General features: G+C 33.0%; 1 protein-coding gene across 1 annotated transcript in view; it reads left to right on the forward strand.

Moving 5' to 3' along the window:
- The first annotated feature begins 5324 nt into the window (after window positions 1–5324).
- The window catches only part of LOC134270193 (organic cation transporter protein-like), a 43114-nt gene continuing 25956 nt past the window's right edge, over window positions 5325–22482 (forward strand). Inside the window, exons 1-4 of the mRNA XM_062752382.1 lie at window positions 5325–5471; window positions 18842–19047; window positions 19144–19374; window positions 21501–21703. Of these exons, the coding sequence (XP_062608366.1) occupies window positions 5348–5471; window positions 18842–19047; window positions 19144–19374; window positions 21501–21703 (764 nt within the window). The 5' untranslated portion in view covers window positions 5325–5347. The remainder of the gene's footprint in view (window positions 5472–18841; window positions 19048–19143; window positions 19375–21500; window positions 21704–22482) is intronic.

Genomic DNA, 22482 nt, shown 5'->3' on the forward strand with positions numbered 1-22482 from the left:
AAGCAACCGATAACCAGAAACGAAAGTATGGCACCAAGTCATACCAGATTCAGTACATCCCAGGGCAGTATGTGTGGATTGCGTCAAAGTCAAGGACCAAAGGAAGATGTCTTAAACTTAAGGTTCATTGGAATGGACCTTACACAGTGTTACGCGCCGTGTCAAATTCGGTATTCAAAGTGAGAAAGTGTTGAAGCAGATGACATTATATCCGTGTAATGCGTATCTCGAAAGATATTACCAGTGGACTTGTATTAGTCATTGATAAAATACCCCGAAACGAGGACGTTTCGACTTAAGAAGGGGGTAATGTTACGTTTCACGAAGTGTACCTGTGAAATTCGGGTTAATTCTTGTTTACAAGTTTGGAATATATGGAACTTGAACCCGATGTTTATAAACTCCGTAAATAATTGTCAATGAACAGTTAACGAAAGAAATGAACAATAATTGATTTAATGACTTTATTAATTTAACATGTATAATTTAATGAGAAAGTGATGTATTTTGTATGTTTTATATGGGTACAACGTTATTAATTTAGTAAGTAATTTTGTTGGCTAAAACCCGCTAACTTATTGATTGTGACGTAATATAGGTATCTGATTGTCTCTTACGTCATCATAACAACTTTTGTCTATATAAACCAGCTGTTTTGGGTTTAGACTTCAGTCGGCTGTGGGGAGCGACTCGGAGCACACAGCCTTCCCTGGTAAGGGAAAAGTGACCTAAGTCACTTTGGGGAACGACTCCGTATACTTCGGTTATAAGACGGTACCAAGTCTATGTATACGAAACCATTAAGGGGACCAAGTTAGTAGGAACGTCCTGTATTGACCATCGGTTGGTCACCTTTTTCTTAACCAAATAGCGTTGTACCAACCAAGTTACAGTGTACCATTTTGTGTGTTTATAAGTGAACCATTTGATCGTCTTAATAAATGTTATAAACTTTAAACAAGTGTTATTCCTAACAAACATTATTTAAAGTGACCAAAAATTGGTCATTACGTCAACCAAAGAAGTGACCAAAAGTTGGTCATAACGTCAACTAAATAAGTGACCAAAAGTTGGTCATTACGTCAACCAAAGAAGTGACCAAAAGTTGGTCATAACGTCAACCAAACAAGTGACTAAAAGTTGGTAATTCCATTAACCAATTAAGTGACCAAAATTGCTCATTAACCATAATATAAACTGTGACCAACGGAACCATCAAACCTCGACCAAGTGACCAGAAGACCAATAGCGGCCCACGAGTTTATTACACGATACCCTCGGTCTCGTTACAATATCTTTTAAGAATATTATTATCAGGAGAAAACTCTTTAAGTATATATTTATCTCCATTGGCTTTTCAAAAGTCGGAACCTTCAACAGTGAATTATTTCTTTAATTCGCAAGTGTGGAATACGGACAAAAATTATGATCGCAAGTGTGGAATATGGACGGTAATTGAGTTGCAACAGGATATTAAAAGTAACAACAATTAGTTAATTAATCAATTCACAAAATGGCGTTAGTTACTCATTTTCACATGCACGGCGTGTTTTGGGACTTGACAGAGACATCCAGACCCCTTGTTTGAAGATCTCGGAACAAAGCACATTCACGTGCGATCATGCACGATGGGTACAACATCCGTTTGAACAAGTAATATGAACGAAAATAATTCAGCCATGAATGACAGGACTTTCGCAGCATACATGTATACCCATTACCTCGTATAACAAAAATATGTTTCTAAGCAAACAGATAAAATTCAAATAGCTTTAAATTGTGTTGATAATTTGTATAAATTTAGCATGTTTTTAACGGCAGAGAGAAATTATTTCTATCAGATTTTCTATATAACCAATAACGGTAATTTGTTGTTTTCACTGTACAGGTGATAATTGGGGTTTGGACACTTAAATTGTTTAAGTAAACAATTAAACACATTTACGCCTGATTATCATCCTATGGCTTTGGGGGGTATATCGCTGATTGGTATATGCACTGCGTTGACAGATCTACGTGTTGTTTGTTTATCTCCGTGCAAAACGTTTTACTGAAAAAAATTATAATAATTATTTATAATTATTTCCTCATCTTTAAAATGATTATTAAAAAAAAGGAAAAATACATCGTTAAAGTCGATCTGTTGAGGAAAAAAGGGGTAGGGGTATTTAATATATATTAAAACGAAAGTCGGAATGGGCTTTTAAAAGGTTTATCGTAAATCAAAATGGAGGCACCAAACTTCGTTGAACATTTGATTTCGTGGATCAACTCAACAACGAAATCCACGAAAATTGGTGTTCCACGAATAATGATGAAACCACAGTATTTAAATAATTCTGAATTTTATTTATGAGTTTTTGTGACTTTATTTGAGTGATTTTTCGAGAGGGACGTTAAATAACAAAACAAACAAACAAATTTTTGATGTATTTTCTTACTTGGTTTGTGTATGTTTAGTTTGGTTTTTTTCCATATAAATTTATTTTACTTTTACTATTATTATCATTACATCCCCAAATGTATTTTTATCCATGAAAAATTCAGTGTGTAAATAATATTCAAGAAATCTAATTCGTATAAAAAAAACTCCAATCAGTATTTTACAAACATGACAAATGATAGATTGAATTTGCCAAGGTCACCAAAGCGATCACGGAACTTAAAAAATTATTACTTTAAAAGAAACTGTTCATATTCTTGATTCAAAGACTTGTTTTTCAGAAGCTTGCTTCGTTTTCCAAATTGTTCGTACTTACAATATGTTCAGGTGTATGGAATCAGCCAAGAGACAGAAGGCCAATATTCAGATGATAAGAATGTATTTTTTTTTCATAAGAAAGGAAAGCTGACGATTGAAAAGTTGAAGTTGTTATGTTCGATTGACATCTTTTTTCGGTAAAATATAGCAATATCAAACAGATGCATAAGACTTTGTGGTATTTCTTATTGCAATCTTAAGTTATGATCAAATTCTTGTGCCTTTTTTCTGATTGATATTTGAAAACAAATAAAGTCCAAAGGAACAAAAAAGACCTCAAATAAAATGAAAGATTTACTTTACATTTTAATGCTAAGGGAGAAATCAGCCCTGAGCTAAAAGTAATAAAAGCTCATTACCTAAAATATCTGTATTCTCTTTTAAGTGCCATCAAAAGTATTTAATGTCAATACCAAATGTCATAAATAATGCATTTATTATTCCACAAGATGTCACCAATGACAAATTTAGCAATTTTCAAGATGTAGTTGACTCTACTTTCGATGAATGTCAGGCCTCATGAATAATAAGGGTCATACATCAATAAAGCCGCTCAGCAGCATATTAATCATTAAACTTATAAAAGTTTTGGAGAAGCTATTTTTACAAGTATATCCATGCCCAATATTAACCAGAATTTCCTTACCAAGTGTATGTTCTTGGTACCGGTCTAGTTACAGATGCTGCATTTTCAGTTGAAGACTTTCCAAGTAAACGTATTTTAAAAAGGCATGTTTAAGTTAAAATGCAGTTTTAGGCTCTTGTTGAACAGACTTGCTGTATGATGCATCCTTGGATATAAACTAAAAGACTTATTTCAGAACTGGTTATAATTTTAATTTTCGTATCGCCTGCAAAGCAAAGTCAGCATTTGACTTAATGATAAATTGTATTTGCTGACAAGGTCATTGTATCGACCATAGAACTTACGAATTGATGACTTTAAACGAGACTGCTGATATTCTTGTTTCATCAACTTGCTTGTCAATATTTTACCTCATTTTAGAAATTGTTTATACGTAGAGCATGCTCTTGCGTATCGAATCAACTGAAATATATATACTCCGTATGCAGGTGATGAAGTTCTATTTATAATTGAGTCGAATGCTGACTGACGTTTTTCATACTAATTGTTAGTCCATTATTTATATACTGAATTGATGACGGATTTTTCCGTTATTTCCCGATCATGACAAGGAGCACACCACTGGTGTGACCGGTCAGCAGGGGATGCTCACTCCTTCATGACTCCTGATACTACCTCTGATGTTTCGGAGGTCTGTGTTTGCTCTGCTCCTATTTTGTATTGTTTTATAGACTTTGATATTAAATACATTTCGTCATCTCAATATCCTTCTTTGTGTGTTTTTTAATCACCCTAGAAGCCCTATAAGAATTCTTAACTCAATTGCGTTGCAATTCAATTCCTTGAATTATTTTCTTTTAGCTACGGAACAGGAGCTATATCGTGCAGGTAAAAAAATCACTCTGGAGGATGACATTTTCATTCACAGAAGAATATTGATTCCTTGATAAGTTAGTACTTATTTGAGAGATAAATGAAATGAGATAATGAAAGTTATCAATCACCTATTCCATTGAAGCAATACAGACTGGGAGCAGGACATACAATGATCTCTAAAACATCAGAAGTTGTATCCGGTGCCATGAAGGGGAACCCATTCCCTGTCACTCATCCGCTGCGTGCCCCTTGTCACGATCGGCCTAATGGAAAAACCCGTTCAGTGTTTAATTAATGGTTTAAAAATTAGTTTCAAAACATGTCAGCATTCGAATTTATAGTAGATTGTATTTACTGACAAGGTCATTGAATAGATCATAGAATTTGCGAAATGTTGACATTAAACGAGACTGTTGATATCCTTGTTTTATCAACTTGTTTGTTTATAGTTTACCTCTTTTTATACATTGTTTGTATGCAGAGTATGTGTATTTTATAAATTAGAACTAAATTGGAAGTCATTAACTCAACATGGAGGTGATAGGGGTCTATTACTTAATAAAAAAGGATGTTGACAATAGAAAAGATGAGGTCAATATGGTTATCATAATGCTTTGATGTTTTTTTTTCCTGATGTATATCTAAATATGATGTGTCAGACTATTTTGTCTTTTAGTTTAAGTTCATCGAGATAAACAGAGTTGACATAAGAATGGAAGTAACTTTTGATTGAGTAAAAAAAAATTCTGATTTTAGGAAATAAATTTTGTCTCTGCATTCAGTCACAAAAGGAATGAATTTTTAAAAGAAATAGATTAAAGTCTTCATTAATAACAAAAATGAGACATACTTTTATGAATGAACCATGAAATTTCATTGAGATGATGTTGAAAACAAAAAGAGAAAACGAAATATTGTTTTTTAATGGGCATTATCAATTGCAATAAATTACAAAAATAAAACTATTTTGCATTTTTTATTGTATCATATGTATTGACAAGATTTGTTAACGATCCATGTCTGTTCTCGTTGAACTATCGATGCAGTAAGCTTATATCTAAGCTTTATTTAAACTATATCACAAGCACATTTATTCTAGATCCTAGGCATTTGTTGGTAACAAAATGGATGTAGACAATATTCTCCGGGCCTTAGGAAAGTATGGCCGATACCAAGTATTACAGTTAACATATAATCTGTTCTGTATGCCTCTACTGACCTATTGTGTTGTTATCTATGTTTTTATTGGTGAGTACAATATGTTATCTATGTTTTTATTGGTAAGAATATTTATTTTGTTCAGTATGTCTCTCCTCACATATTAAGTTATTTTTGTTTTTATTGAGTACATTTAATATTATAACGTCATAATGTAAAATTATGTCAAACCACTGCCAGCCTAAGGTGTTATGATCTTTACAACTTATTTCAAACTTCATGTTTTATGTAAGAGTGTTATTGCAAAAACTCACGGGTCATACAGTATTTTTACAAAAAACTTAAATGTACGTCTTTTTGTAGTCATACATCGCAAACGTAACCATGATTGAAATTAATTGATCAGAATGCTTTCAAAAAAAAGTTTTGAAATTTACTCTTTTGAAATCCGTGGTGGGAGGAAGAGTTTATTTTGTGTGTATAAAAGTGTCTTTCACAGGCGACCGATGAAGATTACTCTGACTTTGGTTAAAATATGTAAGAAGGGGTTTTCTCTAACTGAATCTTGCTTGGGAAATGAGTGATTTGTTTGTGTCGATACAGATTATGACATTGTTCGGAAAATACCGTCAAAGAACTCGACATACAAAATGCCTTATTTAGTAAATATGAAAAAAAAAATATAACAATGCTTCAGAATATGTTTTGGATAATTCTCACCCTAAAACATTAAGACATTTTACATATACAACATTTCTGTTAAAACCCAGTATTTATTATGTCAAACTAAATCCTAAACCTCACCCTAATTCGAGGTTATCCTAAAAAATACCAATATTAACAAAATTAATGATTTAGTGATTTACACATACAGCACATTTGTTACCGCAAAATATAAAAAGAGAAAAATAATATTTAATATTATAATAAATAATATTCAGTAAAACACAGTTATAGCGAAGTCCTGGGGACCTGTGAATTTAAATCGCTATATCCGTAATTCGTTATATCCGTATAACGAATTCGTATAACCATATATAGTGAATCCGCAATATGCATGTTTTCCTTCAAGTGTTACTATCAAATATGTTAGGGAAGCAAATATAACAAAACATACCTTAGATAACTAAGGTTTTATTATGAATTGAATTTTATATACAAATGCTGAGAGAAAATAAAGTCAGTTCAATTATTCAAATTTGAAATCTTTGAAAGTTCGTTATAACAGATATAAAATTCATTATATTTAACCTCAACGGGACTCAAAATCAGTTCACTATATCCGTAAATTCGTTATATTAGAGTTCGTGATAACCGTAAAATTTTACAAAGATTTGTTAAGAATTTTGCCGGGGACCCAGAAAAACTTCGTTATATCCGTGAATTCGCTATATCCGTGTTCGTACTAAAGGTGTTTTACTGTAATAATAGAATAATATTTATTCGAGAAACATTAATTTTTTAGGCTATTTTTGATGGTCCGTGAACTTAGCTCTTTGACATTAAGTTGAAATTCTCAAAGAATATTTGTACAAAGAGACACTATGAGTTAACTTTTCTTAAGCAAATTACTTATATTTATTTATATAACAACATGTTAATTATTACTGTGTTAATCGGCTTCACTAAAGTGGTCTATGTGAAACATTTGGAAAAATTATGAATAATCGCCACGTGGTGACATGATAAAAATTATGTTAAAATCATACGAAATGATGTCCTGAGCACATTGAGTTAGATACAGAAATCGGCTTATCTGTATTTTTTTTAATCAGCTCGAAAATATATTTAGAATTTTGGCGAAGTCGAACAAAATTACTAGATAAATTTTTATTTTCAATTGATGCAGCTTATCTCATTTTGTTCATGACGTCAGTAAGCACCCAGCCGCTGTTTAGCGCTATGGAGAAGAATACTTCGTTTACAAAAGATATTATTATATATACTTATGAAAATCATTCTATATACTTATTACTAATAGAAACTCCAACAAAAGAACTGTTTATAACATCGGTCTAACAATTTCACTATATTGACCTGACTTACATAAGAATTCTTAGACCGCAACGTCACTCGTCTGTTACGTCACAAGTAATTAATCATCGTCCAATATCGGCGACGCGAAAATAGCCGAAGTTAAAAGCTACAAGAGTTATTGCTGGCAGCAAGGTAAGGAAGAAGGGAAGAGTATGTTTTGTGATAAATAATGTTTGTGATACAATAGATATATAATTGATTTTGTTCTTTCTCAGCTTGATGTTTTATATTTACTGAAGAAGCCATAATTTTCCATATGAAATAATCGATAATATAGCGTGTATATGTATTGATTAAATTGATCAATCTTAAGTGAGCAGTGAAGGGTATCACAAAACATTTACAGACTGGGATTCAGGTAACGTATGTTTTTTTGGACATTTTCACCTTCAGGTCCAACTAATCATATGTTGACCTCATAACCAGTCAATAACTGTATATATCAATTTACAACGTACTTTTAATAAATAATAATCATGGCTAAAACCTTATATAAGTATACGTTGTTCGAATAAGTTGAATTTTATTGCATATTTCAAGATTTTCATATGTTTTAACTGTGTAATTTCAATTGGATTAACATATGGGAAGCCCTCTTATTATTTATTCGTAAAATAAAAAAAAATCTTTCAATTAAAAAAAAAATATCTGTCTAACATGGTAAGATATCTTTTTAGCTTATAGAAATATCTCTTTGTCTAATAGAGATATCTTTATACCCTATAGAGATATCTCTTTTAACAAAAGATATATCTCTTTTTGTAAGAGATATTTTTCTACTTAGAGAAATATCTTAATAAGCTAGAAAGATATATCTTTCAGCGAGAGAGATGCCTCTTAAATTTAGAGAGATATCTCTTTAACAAGGTCAAAAGATATATCTTTCTAAGTTGACGAGATATCTCTAAAAACTTTCAAAAAGAGATATCTTTCTATGCTTAAAAGAACTCTTTAAAATAAAATAATTTATTCTTGTCTTTAAAACGAAAGCGAAACAGGAAGTGAAGTCGTTGGAATAAGATTTTCGTTATGAGAAAAAAAAAAGACATTTTGTACAATGAAAAATGTCTTTTGTTCTCAAATTAAATATTATTTGCAATTAAATAAAAGGCTGTTAACTTGGATGCGATTTCTATTTTATTTTATTCTATTTTTGTTTTAACATGTAGATTCAAACCACATTACATTTTTTTATATCCACGAATTCCTAAAAAGAATCGCCCATCCGAATAAAGTATGCATTTTTATTTTAAAAAGTCGCCGATATTTCCATTTGTAACCTTAACTGTGCTGCGAAGTTTCTCATATCGCTCTAACCGTCTAATCGTGTCACTTTTTGGCAACCGTCAGACACCATTTCAAGAACGTTTCCGCCCGACCTCCACTTTTCGGTCTTTCTGTGCTCTGCTGATCATTCAGTGACCCACGACCTGCTAAAAATTGCTGAAACAATCTAGTAACAAGGCTTTTATTTACATTTTATCTTTTGTGTGTCTTATTATCATCATAACTGTTTCTAAAGGCGATTTCCATTTTGAAGCAAAAACGCATTACAGATCGTTTCAGCGGATTTTCACCATTTCCACGTTTATTTTGTTCAATCCAGCACATTAACAAATAAATTTTATGATCAAAAAGCAATGAAGTCATTTTATTTTCAACTTAAGATTGGAAAATGTCGAAAAATTTTGTCTTTTAAAATATTGGAGATCAATTTTTTTTATAATGGCTTTTTCATGTGTTTGGCTTTTTTTTTTTTTCATTTTAACAATTAAAATTTAAAACGTGACGTTTAGTTGTGACGCGACGACACCCCAATGTTTAATATTTTAAACATCTATAAAATTAATTCAAGTAAATATTATTAAATGAAATTTTCAATTTTGATTAGATTTATTTTTATGCATAGTCTGGTATATCATATTTGTTAATAAGGAGCCAAATATTAAAGATAATCATATTGTCACAGTGACATTACTTTCGATTCAACTCTCGTAATACTTCCAAAAATTTATAAGTCCAAATTTAGTAAAGGAACATTGATTCATCATTATGTTGAGACAGGTGTTTATCAATCTTTATGGCAGTTACAAAGAAACTGCTTTAAAAACTTGGCAGTGAATATTATGTGTGTACACATAATGACACATTGCCATTACTTTTGAATCAACTCTCGTAATACTTCCAAAAACTGGAAGCAAGTAACGACAGGTGTTAAGGTAAAGGTATCAAGCTAATTCAGAGAATTCATGTCCCCCGCTTAGGGAAAAAGTCTGAAGAAGAAGGGATCCCTCTGACTGAATTTGTAGAATTATTAAATGTATACATGTATACTGAAGCAAATAGAATACATGTATGTCAAAATGCGTATAAAGATTTGATTGCTTATTCTTTATTATGTGTTTAGAAGATTCTTTTTATATGGAATATTTATCACACTGTAATGATGATTCTATAACCTCATAAATTATTCTTTTCACATGCTGAATACTATCATTTCAAAAAAAAGTTTAAAAAAGGATAGTCAGGGACTCGATCCCGGGGCCTCTTACATGTGAAGCGGGAGACATACCACTAGACCACGGAATCGCTTTAAATATTGGCAGGTATATGCAGAAGTGAAGTCACATACATGTACATATTCATGTTCGGTATTGTCAAAAAATTAACACAATCCATGGTGTTTGATTTATTTAACCTTTATTAAACAGTTTTGATAGATGTAATAAGAACATAAAGTCCGCCAAGAACCTGTTTTATACGCAATAACTCTCTGCATGCCCCTATGCTAAAAATAGCGACATGTAATACTATAAATACTAATAAAACAAACGAGGCGGGCACTTTGAGAGGGGTGAGAGAGGTCCTAGGGAGTTTTGGTATAAAATTATTTTACATAATCTCAAAATCTTCTTGAAATATTGTTCGAAAATGATAATGTTACACACAGACAGAATGTATCAATTTACGACCTTGAACTTTGACCTTATGATCTCAAAATCAATAGGGGTCTTCCTTAGGCCACAGGGAGTTGCTATGTATAATTTCATTGCAATAGCTCAAATGGTTCTAGAGATATCGTGAAAACGAAAGTAGTATAACAGACAGAATTTACTTATTTATGACCTTGACCTTTGACCTTTTGGCCTTTTCAAGCGGGGGACAAAAACTGAAATTTGATTATATTGCTTAATTGTTTATATCTCATAAGAGTCTAAAAGAGTAAAAGAAAAAAACTGATTTATCATTATGTTGAGAACTTTAAACAGATATTCTTTATCATAATCTATAAATCTCTTTGTATCTTTAAAATTGAAAATTCTCAGAAAAGTCCGGATTTTGTAAAATAACGTTTGTTTATCATTATGTTCAGACAGATGTTGTTTATCGTAATTTATAAATCTTTATGTCTCTCGCTTTAAAGTTGAAATTTTCTCATATAAGTCCAAATTTAGTGAAAGAGCATTGATTTATCATTTATTTATGTTGAGACAGTTGTCCTTTATCATAGTTTATAAATCTCTATGGCAGTTACAAAGAAACTGCTTATAAAAACTTGGCAGTGAACATTATGTATGTATGGGTATTAAATAAACTTACTTTAAGACAAAGTTATGATGAGAATGACTGCCTTTCAGAAATTTTATAGCCCCTGGATTAGAGGTTTTAGTATTAGGACGGAGCTCTATTTAAATATAGTAAAATTCCATTAGTTCTTGGATAATCTTCTCTGCTCTTGGATTTAAAATAAGCTATTATTTGCAGATTAGCTTGGTTTTCTCTTCAAATATTGAGAACTCCATGATCCCTGGGTCAAGGGTTCTGGTTTCAAGGTGGGCTCTATTGATTATTTAGAGAAAATGCATAAATTCTTTCAAAATCTTCTTCTCCGATCCTGTTTATTTTTTTCAAACAAATGAAGCAAATGGTTATGAAAAGAAATAAATCGCCTTTTCTGAATTTTTATTCAAAAATTGGTATCTTTTATCTCAAACTCACCAGGATATATCGTATCCACATAGGAATGGAAATTACCGTTGTTAATTGACAATATTCGTCGATTAATCTAAATGTCGAGTTGAAGGCCACAGCAAATGTTTTCTTTCTTTTCACGTACAATAATTTGGACAAATTCAGCTTCATATGAATACAGAAATACGCAGCACTGTTAAGGCTTATGGAAAAACAACGGAATATTAGGTGTGCAAAAACGTGACTTTTTTAAAAACTGAATTAATTTCTAAAAAGCTCTTTTATTATCAAATAACTTATTTTTATGGAAATATCATTGAACAACCCACTTTGTTTTTAAAAGTTTGGTCCAATCGATGGACAGTCACGTGCTTTATGCATGGTATGTGTACTTAATGGAGGTCATGAACAAATTTCAAATCACTAGGGTATACCCTCATTAAGATTAAAAGATTAGGTTATTAATCTTTTCTACATTCTTTGTACTTACTGGAAAGTACAGCTGCTTTAAATAGAATTCGCGTTTTATGAGTTAAAATTTCATGTAAGTGGGCTCATATTGAAAAATATGCTTAACCTTTACCAAGTATTTTATGTCCTCATTAAGAAACACTCTGGATTTTAAGAAAGCAGAAGCACTTTTCAAGTTAAGGAATATATCCTTTATCTATATATTCAAAAAATGGTTGAGATCTATTAAGTGTATGCCCTTGCGAAAAGGCGATTTAATTTGACACCTCGCTGTTCAACATGTCAATCCTGTACACAAAAAAAGAATATGCCGCAGCAGCGGCCCTTCACTTTATTGGAAGAAGAAAACACGGAAAAATTAATTAAATACATCCTCTCGACAATTAATGAGTAATCACACAAAACAAATGTTTTACATTCGTATTAATAGCCCATTTCAAATCTTTAATACATATTTAGTTTAATATGGAAATGCATTTTTCAAATGTAAAAAAAATATTTTATCTGCCTCTCACAGCACATGAAATACTAGTACGTCATTTTTATCAAAATGACATCTTGTCGACAAGTTCCATGTGATTGTTTATAACCTGCTATGTGGGATTTAACTGCAACTTTTTTAAATGCATTGATGAGTTTTTATTGTGTTTATTATGCTTATATAGTTTATAGTTGCAAATTATTTCATTTCCTGATATTATGAGGACAACCTTCTGTTTGATTTCATAATAAACAATTCCCGAATATATTAAGCCCCGCCCCTTTTTTTCTAGTCTTAACAATGCTACAATGTACGTAGGTCTGCTATTAACGAGATGTTGGAAGACCTGGTCTCCAAAACCACATAAATATTGTCAAACAGAAGCTCAAGCATCTTTTTAATGTCAACTTCAGTGTGTGTGCAATCAGAATGTTTTTAACAAAGTAATTTAGCAAATGACCAATAACAATGCAAGTAAATTCTACTTATCATGGGGAATAGTGGTGTATAAAGGTGAAAAGACGTAAATCTTTAAGCTGCTGATTTTGGTAAAATCTAATGATTTCAACTTTTCAAAAACTTCCTTGAAATGGTCTAGCATGCACATCTGATTTACACCACTTTTTAGGTCACCTGAGTAACTCAGGTGACCTATTGCTATATGTTTTCGTCCGTCGTGCGTCGTGTGTTAACATTTGAACATTTTCAGCTTCTTCTCTGAAACCACTGAACCAATTTCAACCAAATTTGGTATACAGCATCTATGGGTGGAGGGGAACATAAATTGTGAATTTCGTGGTCTCCGCCCCCCTGGGGCCTGAGGGGTGGGGCCAAAACCACTAAAATTAATGAAATCTTTAAAAATCTTCTTCTTTACTCCTGGACATCAAGCAGGCAAACTATTGGCATGAATGTAATGAGCATTGAGTCCTCTATCAAAATTGTGAAATTCATGGCCCCAGAGTCAGGGGTTCTAGTGCTAGGGTGGGGCTCTATAGATCATATAGTGAAAATGCATTATTTCTTTGAAAATCTTCTTCTCTGCTCCTGGGTATTAGATACACTAACTAAGCACATAGTTATGAAGAGCAAGAGTGCCTCTTCCAGATTTGTGAATTTCATGGCCCCAGGGTCAGGGGTTCTGGTGTTAGGGCGGGGCCCTATAGATTATATAGTGAAAATGCATGATTTCTTTGAAAATCTTCTTATCTGCTCCTGGGTATTTAATAAACAAATTAAGCAAATACTTATGATGAGCAAGAGTGCCTCTTCCAGATTTGTGAATTTTATGGCCCCAGGGTCAGGGGTTCTGGTGTTAGGGCGGGGCTCTATAGATTATATAGTGAAAATGAACTATTTCTTTGAAAATCTTCTTCTGTGCTCCTGGGTATTAAATACACTAACTAAGCACATAGTTATGATGAGCAAGAGTGCCTCTTCCAAAATTGTGAATTTTATGGCCCCAGGGTCAGGGGTTCTGGTGTTAGGGCGGGGCTCTATAGATTATATACTAGTGAAAATGCATTATTTCTTTGAAAATCTTCTTCTCTGCTCCTGGGTATTAGATAAACTAACTAAGCACATAGTTATGATGAGCAAGAGCGCCTCTTCCAGATTTTTGAAGTTTATGGCTCCAGGGTCAGGGGGTTCTGGTGTTAGGGCGGGGCTCTATAGATTATATAGTGAAAATGCATTATTTCTTTGAAAATCTTCTTCTCTGCTCCTGGGTATTACATACACTAACTAAGCACATAGTTATGATGAGCAAGAGTGCCTCTTCCAAAATTGTGAATTTTATGGCCCCAGGGTCAGGGGTTCTGGTGTTAGGGCGGGGCTCTATATATTATATTGTGAAGATGCATTATTTCTTTAAAATCTTCTTCTGTGCTCCTGGGTATTAAATACACTAAATATGTACATAGTTATGATGAGCAAGAGTGCCTCTTCCAGATTTGTGAATTTTATAGCCCCAGGGTCAGGGATTCTAGTGATATGGCGGGGCTCTATAGATTATATAGTGAAAATGCATTATTTCTTTGAAAATCTTCTTCTCTGCTCCTGGGTATTAGATAAACTAACTAAGCACATAGTTATGATGAGCAAGAGTGCCTCTTCCAAAATTGTGAATTTTATGGCCCCAGGGTCAGGGGTTCTGGTGTTAGGGCGGGGCTCTATAGATTATATAGTGAAAATGCATTATTTCTTTGAAAATCTTCTTCTCTGCTCCTGGGTATTAGATTAACTAAATAAGCACATAGTTATGATGAGCAAGAGTGCCTCTTCCAAAATTGTGAATTTTATGGCCCCAGGGTCAGGGGTTCTGGTGTTAAGTCGGGGCTCTTTTGATTATATAGTAAAAATACATTTATTCTTTGTAAATATTTTTCTTTGCTTCTGGGTTCTAAGCCAATGGTCCAAGTATATATATATTTATGATGAAGAAAGGTGCATCTAGCGAAGTGGTTTTTAATGCCCCCAGGGTCAAAGGGGGGGGTGGTTATATAGCCTGAAAATAAATTAATGCTTTGAAGTCTGCTCTTTGTTATTAATCAATCATTTTATGATAAAATTTGCAAAATTTTGAAATATATGGCCCTGGGTCAGTGGTTCCTTTGGGATGAGGTGCACAACTGGTTATAAAGTGGAAGTGCATTTTCTCTTTGTTACTCTGATCTACCTCTGGGTATTAAGAAAATAGAGTAAGCATGCTAAGTTTTTTTTTTTTTTTTTTTTTTTTATATATACATTTATTTCCAATAACAAACAACATATTTTGAGGTAAAACTTCCTCAGAAGCCCTCGGTTAATACCTCACCTGGGGTGCCAGGAGCTCCCTGGATCGGTATATTTTTCAATTTTCAATTTACAAAAGTTTACAATAGAGAAGAACTAATATTTCATTTCAAAAAGACATAAATATTTCAGTAAAAAAAAAAATTCATATTTAATAGATATATAGATAAAATATCAATTTAATTACAACGTATATAGAAAAATAAAGATTATAATTCGTCTGCTAACTTTTTCAAAAGATAGTAGTTAGATTTAACACTTTTTGCACTCTTTGCTATTACATAATACTGATATAAAGACGATTTAAAAAAAAATAACATTGCATTTTGATTTACTATTTCGTTTTGCAACCTACATTTCATTTTATATTTATATATTTTGTATCCCACAATTGATATGACATTATTAAAAATCAATGTTTTGTTATTGAACTCATTATAAAATCCTACAACAATATGTTTCCAGGATAGATTTAAATTCAATATTTGAGATATTTTTTCCCATACTCCTTTTGAGTCCGTACATTCAAAAATTAAGTGTTTAATATATTCTACTTGTCTGCAAGATGTACAATTTTTTGCCACTTCTTTATTCCATTTACTAACATGATAATTACAATTCAGTTGGTTGTGTAAAAGTTTAAAATTGAATTCTGCTATCTGTTTATCAAAAATATTTAATATCTTAGCTGTATAGATATCTTTCCATTGACCATTCATTATATTGAATTCTTTTGACCATTTAGCTTCCATTATTGGTTTTTGTTTCTTTTTAGAAAGTAAAATTTTATAATAAAATCCCGATTTTTCAAATTTTGGGTTTATACTTTTCCCTTGAAAATAAAAATACGGGTTTTGTATATTAGTGTTCTTTACATTACAATAATCTATATGTAGTTTTTTAATCGCTTTTTTCATGATAAGATATTCACACAAGTAATTACTCTTTGATTCAATGATCTCTTTTACTTCCATAACATTTTTCATACCTTCTGTTGTAAACATATCTTTTACATATAAAATACCACTTTTTGCCCAATTTTTTAAGTATAATGGTTTGTTATTTTGTGTAATGAAACTATTAAACCATAGGTTTTCTGTTATTTTATTTCGTGGTGATGTTAACATTTTACACTCGTTAAAACTACAGAAGATAAGCAATGGTGCCTCTTTCAAAATTGTAAATTGTGACTTTCATGGCCTCCGGTTTAAACACGAACCAAATTTAATTGTTTGAAAGTTGTTACACAATACTCAGGTTACCTATAAGGCCCGTGGGCCTCTTGTCCAATATATGGTTGAACATTACTCTTGAAGTTTCTCCTTCACTTCTGTTAATATCTTAGTGCGGAGAAAAGAAAGAAGCTTGATTGTTCATTTACTGGAACCAGCTATGTTTATTTGCTTGTAAGGATTTTGATGAAGCTTCAATAAACAATATAGATATGGTAATTCAAATTTATTTTGGTTGTTTGGAATATTAAGGATATTCAAATCTGACATATGATTTTGAAGAATTTTGAAGAATTATCCCCTAGAAAAGGAAATATGAGTATCAGTTTGATTATCATATGTAAAATTAAATCCAAGTTCCCCTAAATAAGATTTTACATAATGTGTCTTACATACAAAGACAATGTTATTACCTGCTTTTTCAGCAGGGACCAGTACGAGCTGTTTATGTAATCTACCTAAATCTTTTAAGACAGTATCGTTCATTATAGTTGCATGTTGTTGTAAATCAAAGCCAGCGTCAAGAGTTATCAACTGTGGATGACATCAAGATATACCCATATATCCCCGACAGAGAGTTTAACAAATAACAAAATGAATGGAGATCTCCTTTTATCATCAAAATGAAAAAAAAATGGAATATCGAGTTTACGCAGGATCTTAAGAATATTTATTAGAAAACAAGAGGCCCATGGGCCTTATAGGTCACCTGAGCATTATGCATCAACTTTCCAGTGATTGAATTTGATTCATGTTTTAATCAAGATGCTATGGCATTCACAATTTTGAAAGAGGCACCATTGATCATCATAAAAATACACTTAGCAGTTGCTTAGTTTGTTTACTTAATACCCATAGGCAGGGTAGGGGAAAAATGCATTTCAAGTAATCAGTAATATTCAGCATGATCAGTAATGCCCCAATCACATATGAACCTCTGACCCTTAGGCCTAGATCCACACATTGCACAATTTTTGTTTTTCAAAAATATTTGATTAATACCAAGGAGCAGTTTTCAAACAATTCATCCAGTTTCAGTATATAAGTACAGCCCCCCTCCTTTATGGACATAAATTTACAATTCTGGAAGATTAGGACCCTTGCTCATCAAAACTATATAGGTAGTTTATCTGCTTAATACCAAGGAGCAGAGAAGAAAACTTTCAAAGATTTAATGTATTTTCACAATGTAACCAATAGAGCCCCGCCCTATCACTAGAACCCCTGACCCTAGGGCCATAAAATTCACAATTTTGGAAGAGGTATTCTTGCTCATCATAACTATGTAATTAGTTTATTTCATTCCTGGGAGCAGAAAAGAATTTTTTCAAAGAATTCATGTATTTTCAATATATAATCAATAGAGCCCTGCCCTAACACCAGAACCCCTGGGGACATAAAATTCACAATTTTGGTAGAGGCACTCTTGCTCATCATAACTATGCACTTAGTTAGTTTATTTAATACCCAGGAGCAGAGAAGAAGATTTTCAAAGAATTCATGTAATTTCACTATATATAATATATAGAGCCCCCTCCCCCTTACACCAGAACCCCTGACCCTGGGGCCATAAAATTCACAATTTTGGAAGAGGCACTCTTGCTCATCATAACTAAGAACTTAGTTAGTTTATTTAATACCCAGGAGCAGAGAAGAAGATTTTCAAAGAATTCAAGTAATTTTACTATATAATCTATAGAGCCCCCCCCCCCTTACACCAGAACCCCTGACCCTGGGGCCATAAAATTCACAATTTTGGTAGAGGCACTCTTGCTCATCATAACTATGCACTTATCTAGTTTATTTAATACCCAGGAGCAGAGAAGAAGATTTTCAAAGAATTCATGTAATTTCACAATATAATCTATAGAGCCCCACTCTAACACCAGAACCCCTGACCCTGGGGCCATAAAATTCACAATTTTGGTAGAGGCACTCTTGCTCATCATAACTATGTACTTAGTAGGTTTATTTAATACCCAGTAGCAGAGGAGAAGATTTTCAAAGAAATAATGCATTTTCACTATATACTAATTTAGCCCCGCCCTAGCTCTAGAACCCGTGACCCTGGGGCCATGAATTTCACAACTTGGGTAGAAGACTCAATGCTGATTACAATCATGCAAACAGTTTGACTGCTTGATGCCCAGGTGTAAAGAAGAAGATTTTTAAATATTGCACTAATTTTAGTGGTTTTTGTCCCACCCCCAAGGCCCCAGGGGGGCAGGGACCGTGAAATTCACAATTTTTTCCCCTTCACCCATAGATGCTATATGCCAAATTTGGTTGAAATTGGTTCAGTGGTTTCAGAGAAGAAGCTGAAAATGTTCAAATGTTAACGCACGACGACGAACGAAAAGTGATAGCAATAGGTCACCTGAGTTTACTCAGATGACCTAATAAAACAAAGCAATTTTTGTCAGGTCATTGCAATATTGTCAATACAGTTAAATGTTGTTTGTTTTTTTCTTCAGGTCACGTTCCTGAGTTCTTGTGCAAGATTTCAGGCGAAAACGTCTCGAGTTATTTCAACAACACCCATCGGTCATATAACGTCACAATGCATTCGAAACAATGTGACGTCATCCTAGAAACTAACATATCCAGTATTCTAACACAAGAGACTATTCCATGTCAAGATGGATATGAATTTTTTGGACAGGAAACTACTGCATCAGAGGTAAAAAAAAAAAAAAGGCAAAGATTTCCTGAAATAATAATGAAAGCAAGCAAATGGTAAATAAAACTGATTTTTTTTTCTCAAAACCTATTTTAGTGGAATCTTGTTTGTGGAGCCGAGGGTCTAGGAAGCATGTCCACCACAATGTCAGTGATTGGTCAGATGATAGGGGCTGCATTGATTCCCGCCCTGGCAGATAAATACGGTCGTCTGCTGATAACCTACACGAACCTAATCGCAGCGGCTTTGTGTTACATCTTAGCGGCTGCTGTTCCTTGGTTCAGTGCCTTCGTCTTCCTTAGATTACTCATTGGCGCTTTTTCTGAGGTTATTTCTAGATAATATTTATTAATATGCCTGTAACAGAAGCTGAAAAATCAAAGTGCAAAGAACGTGGCAAAAATGAAGGATAACAAACAGGGATCGATGTATAAAAACCCTCAAATTTAAAATCTGAAAACAGAGCAAATAACAGAAGCCCAGGATTTTTTTCAAAGTTCCAATTAGCTGCCTAGGGGGACTCAGCATCCTCTCCTTAGGTCAAAACCGCCGTGAACCCTAGGTATGGATCAGACAGATATATAACATTCTGTAACCCTGAGACCTTGGTATTGATTAGGTAGACAAAACATAATTCCGAACTCAAATTTAATATGAAAACATGATTATTAAAAAAAAATCCCTCACTGTTAAAAGGCCCTGAGTGCCTAGTAAAGGTCTAAAGAGCTAGGTTTACTTTGTGCAAAAATGGCCCTTTACTTATAAATTAATTAACTATCACCCTCTTTTCCGTTTCATATATAAATATAAAGTAGACACTTGGTGCCTTTATATCGTATAATTAATTTCTTTTTGAGAATCTAGATATTGCAAAACAGGCCTCGAGAAATTACAATGTTCTTGAAATTTGAAGAAAACGTGTATTTGACTTCCTTCAGTAAAGAATTAAAATATGAGCACAGCCCACGATCTAAAAAATAAAACTTATGTATTTGTTTATTTTGAATCAAAGGTTGTGAGTTACAAAGATCAAACGTAAAATTACAAATTTTGGCCATTCTCAGAAATCAATTAATAATTATGAAAGGCTAAAACTTATTAAATTATTTATAAATGAATTGAATGATAAATCTACATCTGCACCCAATCCCCCAATTCTCGTCTAAAATACATCTAGTAGAAGTGTTATTGAAATTCGTTTTAAAATTTTTGAGGAGTTTTTCAACAGTAAACACAAAGATGAAAATTTGTCGAAAGTAAATAAAGGTAGTAATTTACATGTAATATATCTATTTTTGATCCCCACTTGAAAAAGTGGGGGATATTAATATGGGCCTATCCGTCCGTCTATTCTTCCGTCCGTCCGTCTTTCTGTCTGTCTGTAACGCTTTCGTTTCCATACGATATCTCCAAGAACCCCTTGAGCTTTGGCAATGAAATTTTGCATAGCAACTTCCTATGGAATATTAAAGAACCCTATTGATTTTGAGGTCAAAGGTCAGGGTCATAAATTCGCAAATTGTGTTTGTTATAACACTTCCGTTTCCGCGCGATATCTCGAGAACCCTTTGAGCTTTTGCGATGAAATTTTACATAACAACTCCCTGTGGCCTAAGAAAGACCCCTATTGAGGTCAAAGGTTCAAAGTTTAAGGTTGTAAATTTATAAATTATGTCTTTGTGTAACAGTATCCTTTCCGGGCGATATTTCAAGATTTTGAGCTTTTGCAATATAATTTTTTACCAAAACTCCCTAGGATCTCTCTCACCCCTCTCAAAGTGTCCCACCCGTTTGTTTAAATAGTATTTATTATATTACGTGTCGCTATTCTTAGAACAGTTATTGTGTGTAAAGCAGGTTCTCAACGGACCTTATATTCTTATTACATCAATAGGAACTGTTTAATAAAGGTTAAATTAGACACCATGCAAATCTATAACATTTTAACAATATCGAACGTGAATATATACACTGTACACGTATGTGACTTCATCTTTGCATATAATTTTTGTCGGATTTACGCGGTTCCGTGGTGTAGTGGTATGTCTCTCGCTTCAAGTGCGAGATGTCCCGGATTCGAATTTTGATCAATCCTTTTCTTTTTTGTTCCGAAATACTTTTTGTTTTACTTAATGATAGTATTCAACATGTGAAATGAAAAATTTATTAGGTCTGGCTTTTACAAACTCATAAAATCATCATTACAGTCTGATAAATATTCCATCTAAAAAGAATCTTCTATCCACATAATAAAGAATAAGCAATCAAATCTTTATATCCATATTGGCTTATTTTGTTTGCTTCAGTATACAAGTATACATTTAACAATTCTACAAAGTCAGTCAGGGGGATCCGATACCCCCCCTTCCCCCTAACTGCGTATGGTGTATTTTATCCCTATGTAAGGGACACAAACTCTCTGAATTACCCGTATCTTGTTACTTTCGCTTTAGGGTGCATTAATGACGACCGGAACATTGGCCTTAGAGTTGTTCCCTGCTGAGTCACGTGGTTTTATCCTCTTTGCGGCTAGCATTGTTTTTACTTTTTCTATCACGTCAATATCTCTAGTAGCCTACCTTCTCAGGAACCTATCCTGGAGATACACTATGCTTGCTGCCGGAATAATAGGCTCCCATAGCCTGGCTTCACGCTGGTATGTGCATTATTATAATTTCATTTAGCTATGTAATGTTTTTGGAATGATGTATGTAGACATTGCATAACATAAAAAATGTATTCAGTTATAAGCGGCATTTCCTTCTCTTGTACAAGGTTTATTTAAAGAATCTGGGGGGATAAGGCGAGTCATATGCCCACACGGATTTTGTCGCTCTGTAAGCATTTCGGATTTTCACAGTTGTACGATTTACCTAGACATTTAAACTTTGTACAGCGCTGTCCAAATGACAATACTAGTATCTATTTTTAAAACCTTACGGTTATCGTTACTTGATGCTTTTCATATGCATGTTAGTTATTCTATCAAATATGTTTTAGGGTTTGGGAGATAGTACGCTCTACCTTTCGTAATAACTGTTTTTTTGCATACAGAACAGCCATAGCGCGCTGGTCTACCCATGACAGTTTACATTTCAATCGTGTAATGTAGTCTTGAACTGAATGCATTCAAAATGTTATAAACACATGTAGCTAGAAAACTTGTTTATTAAAGGAAATATATTAATTGACCGTAAATAAATTCATCATCTTATCTTTTCATTCTGTTTTTAATGAAAAAATAAATTTATGTAAATTTCAACCTAAACTTTAAAGAAATTGTGATTCGAACACTCGCGACAAATAACTGGGTGCTTCAACACCGCCGCTATGACTACTGAGCCACGAAGTCGCACATACATTGCCCTTTAAATAGCATATAGTTCTATATGTATAGTGAACGCACAATTTGACTTGGAGTTTTTGAGAATATGT

The sequence above is a fragment of the Saccostrea cucullata genome, unplaced genomic scaffold (genome assembly GCF_032062105.1).
Source record: "Saccostrea cucullata isolate Sc308-1 unplaced genomic scaffold, CSIRO_AGI_Scuc_v1 ctg1251, whole genome shotgun sequence".
Lineage (NCBI taxonomy): Eukaryota > Metazoa > Mollusca > Bivalvia > Ostreida > Ostreidae > Saccostrea > Saccostrea cuccullata.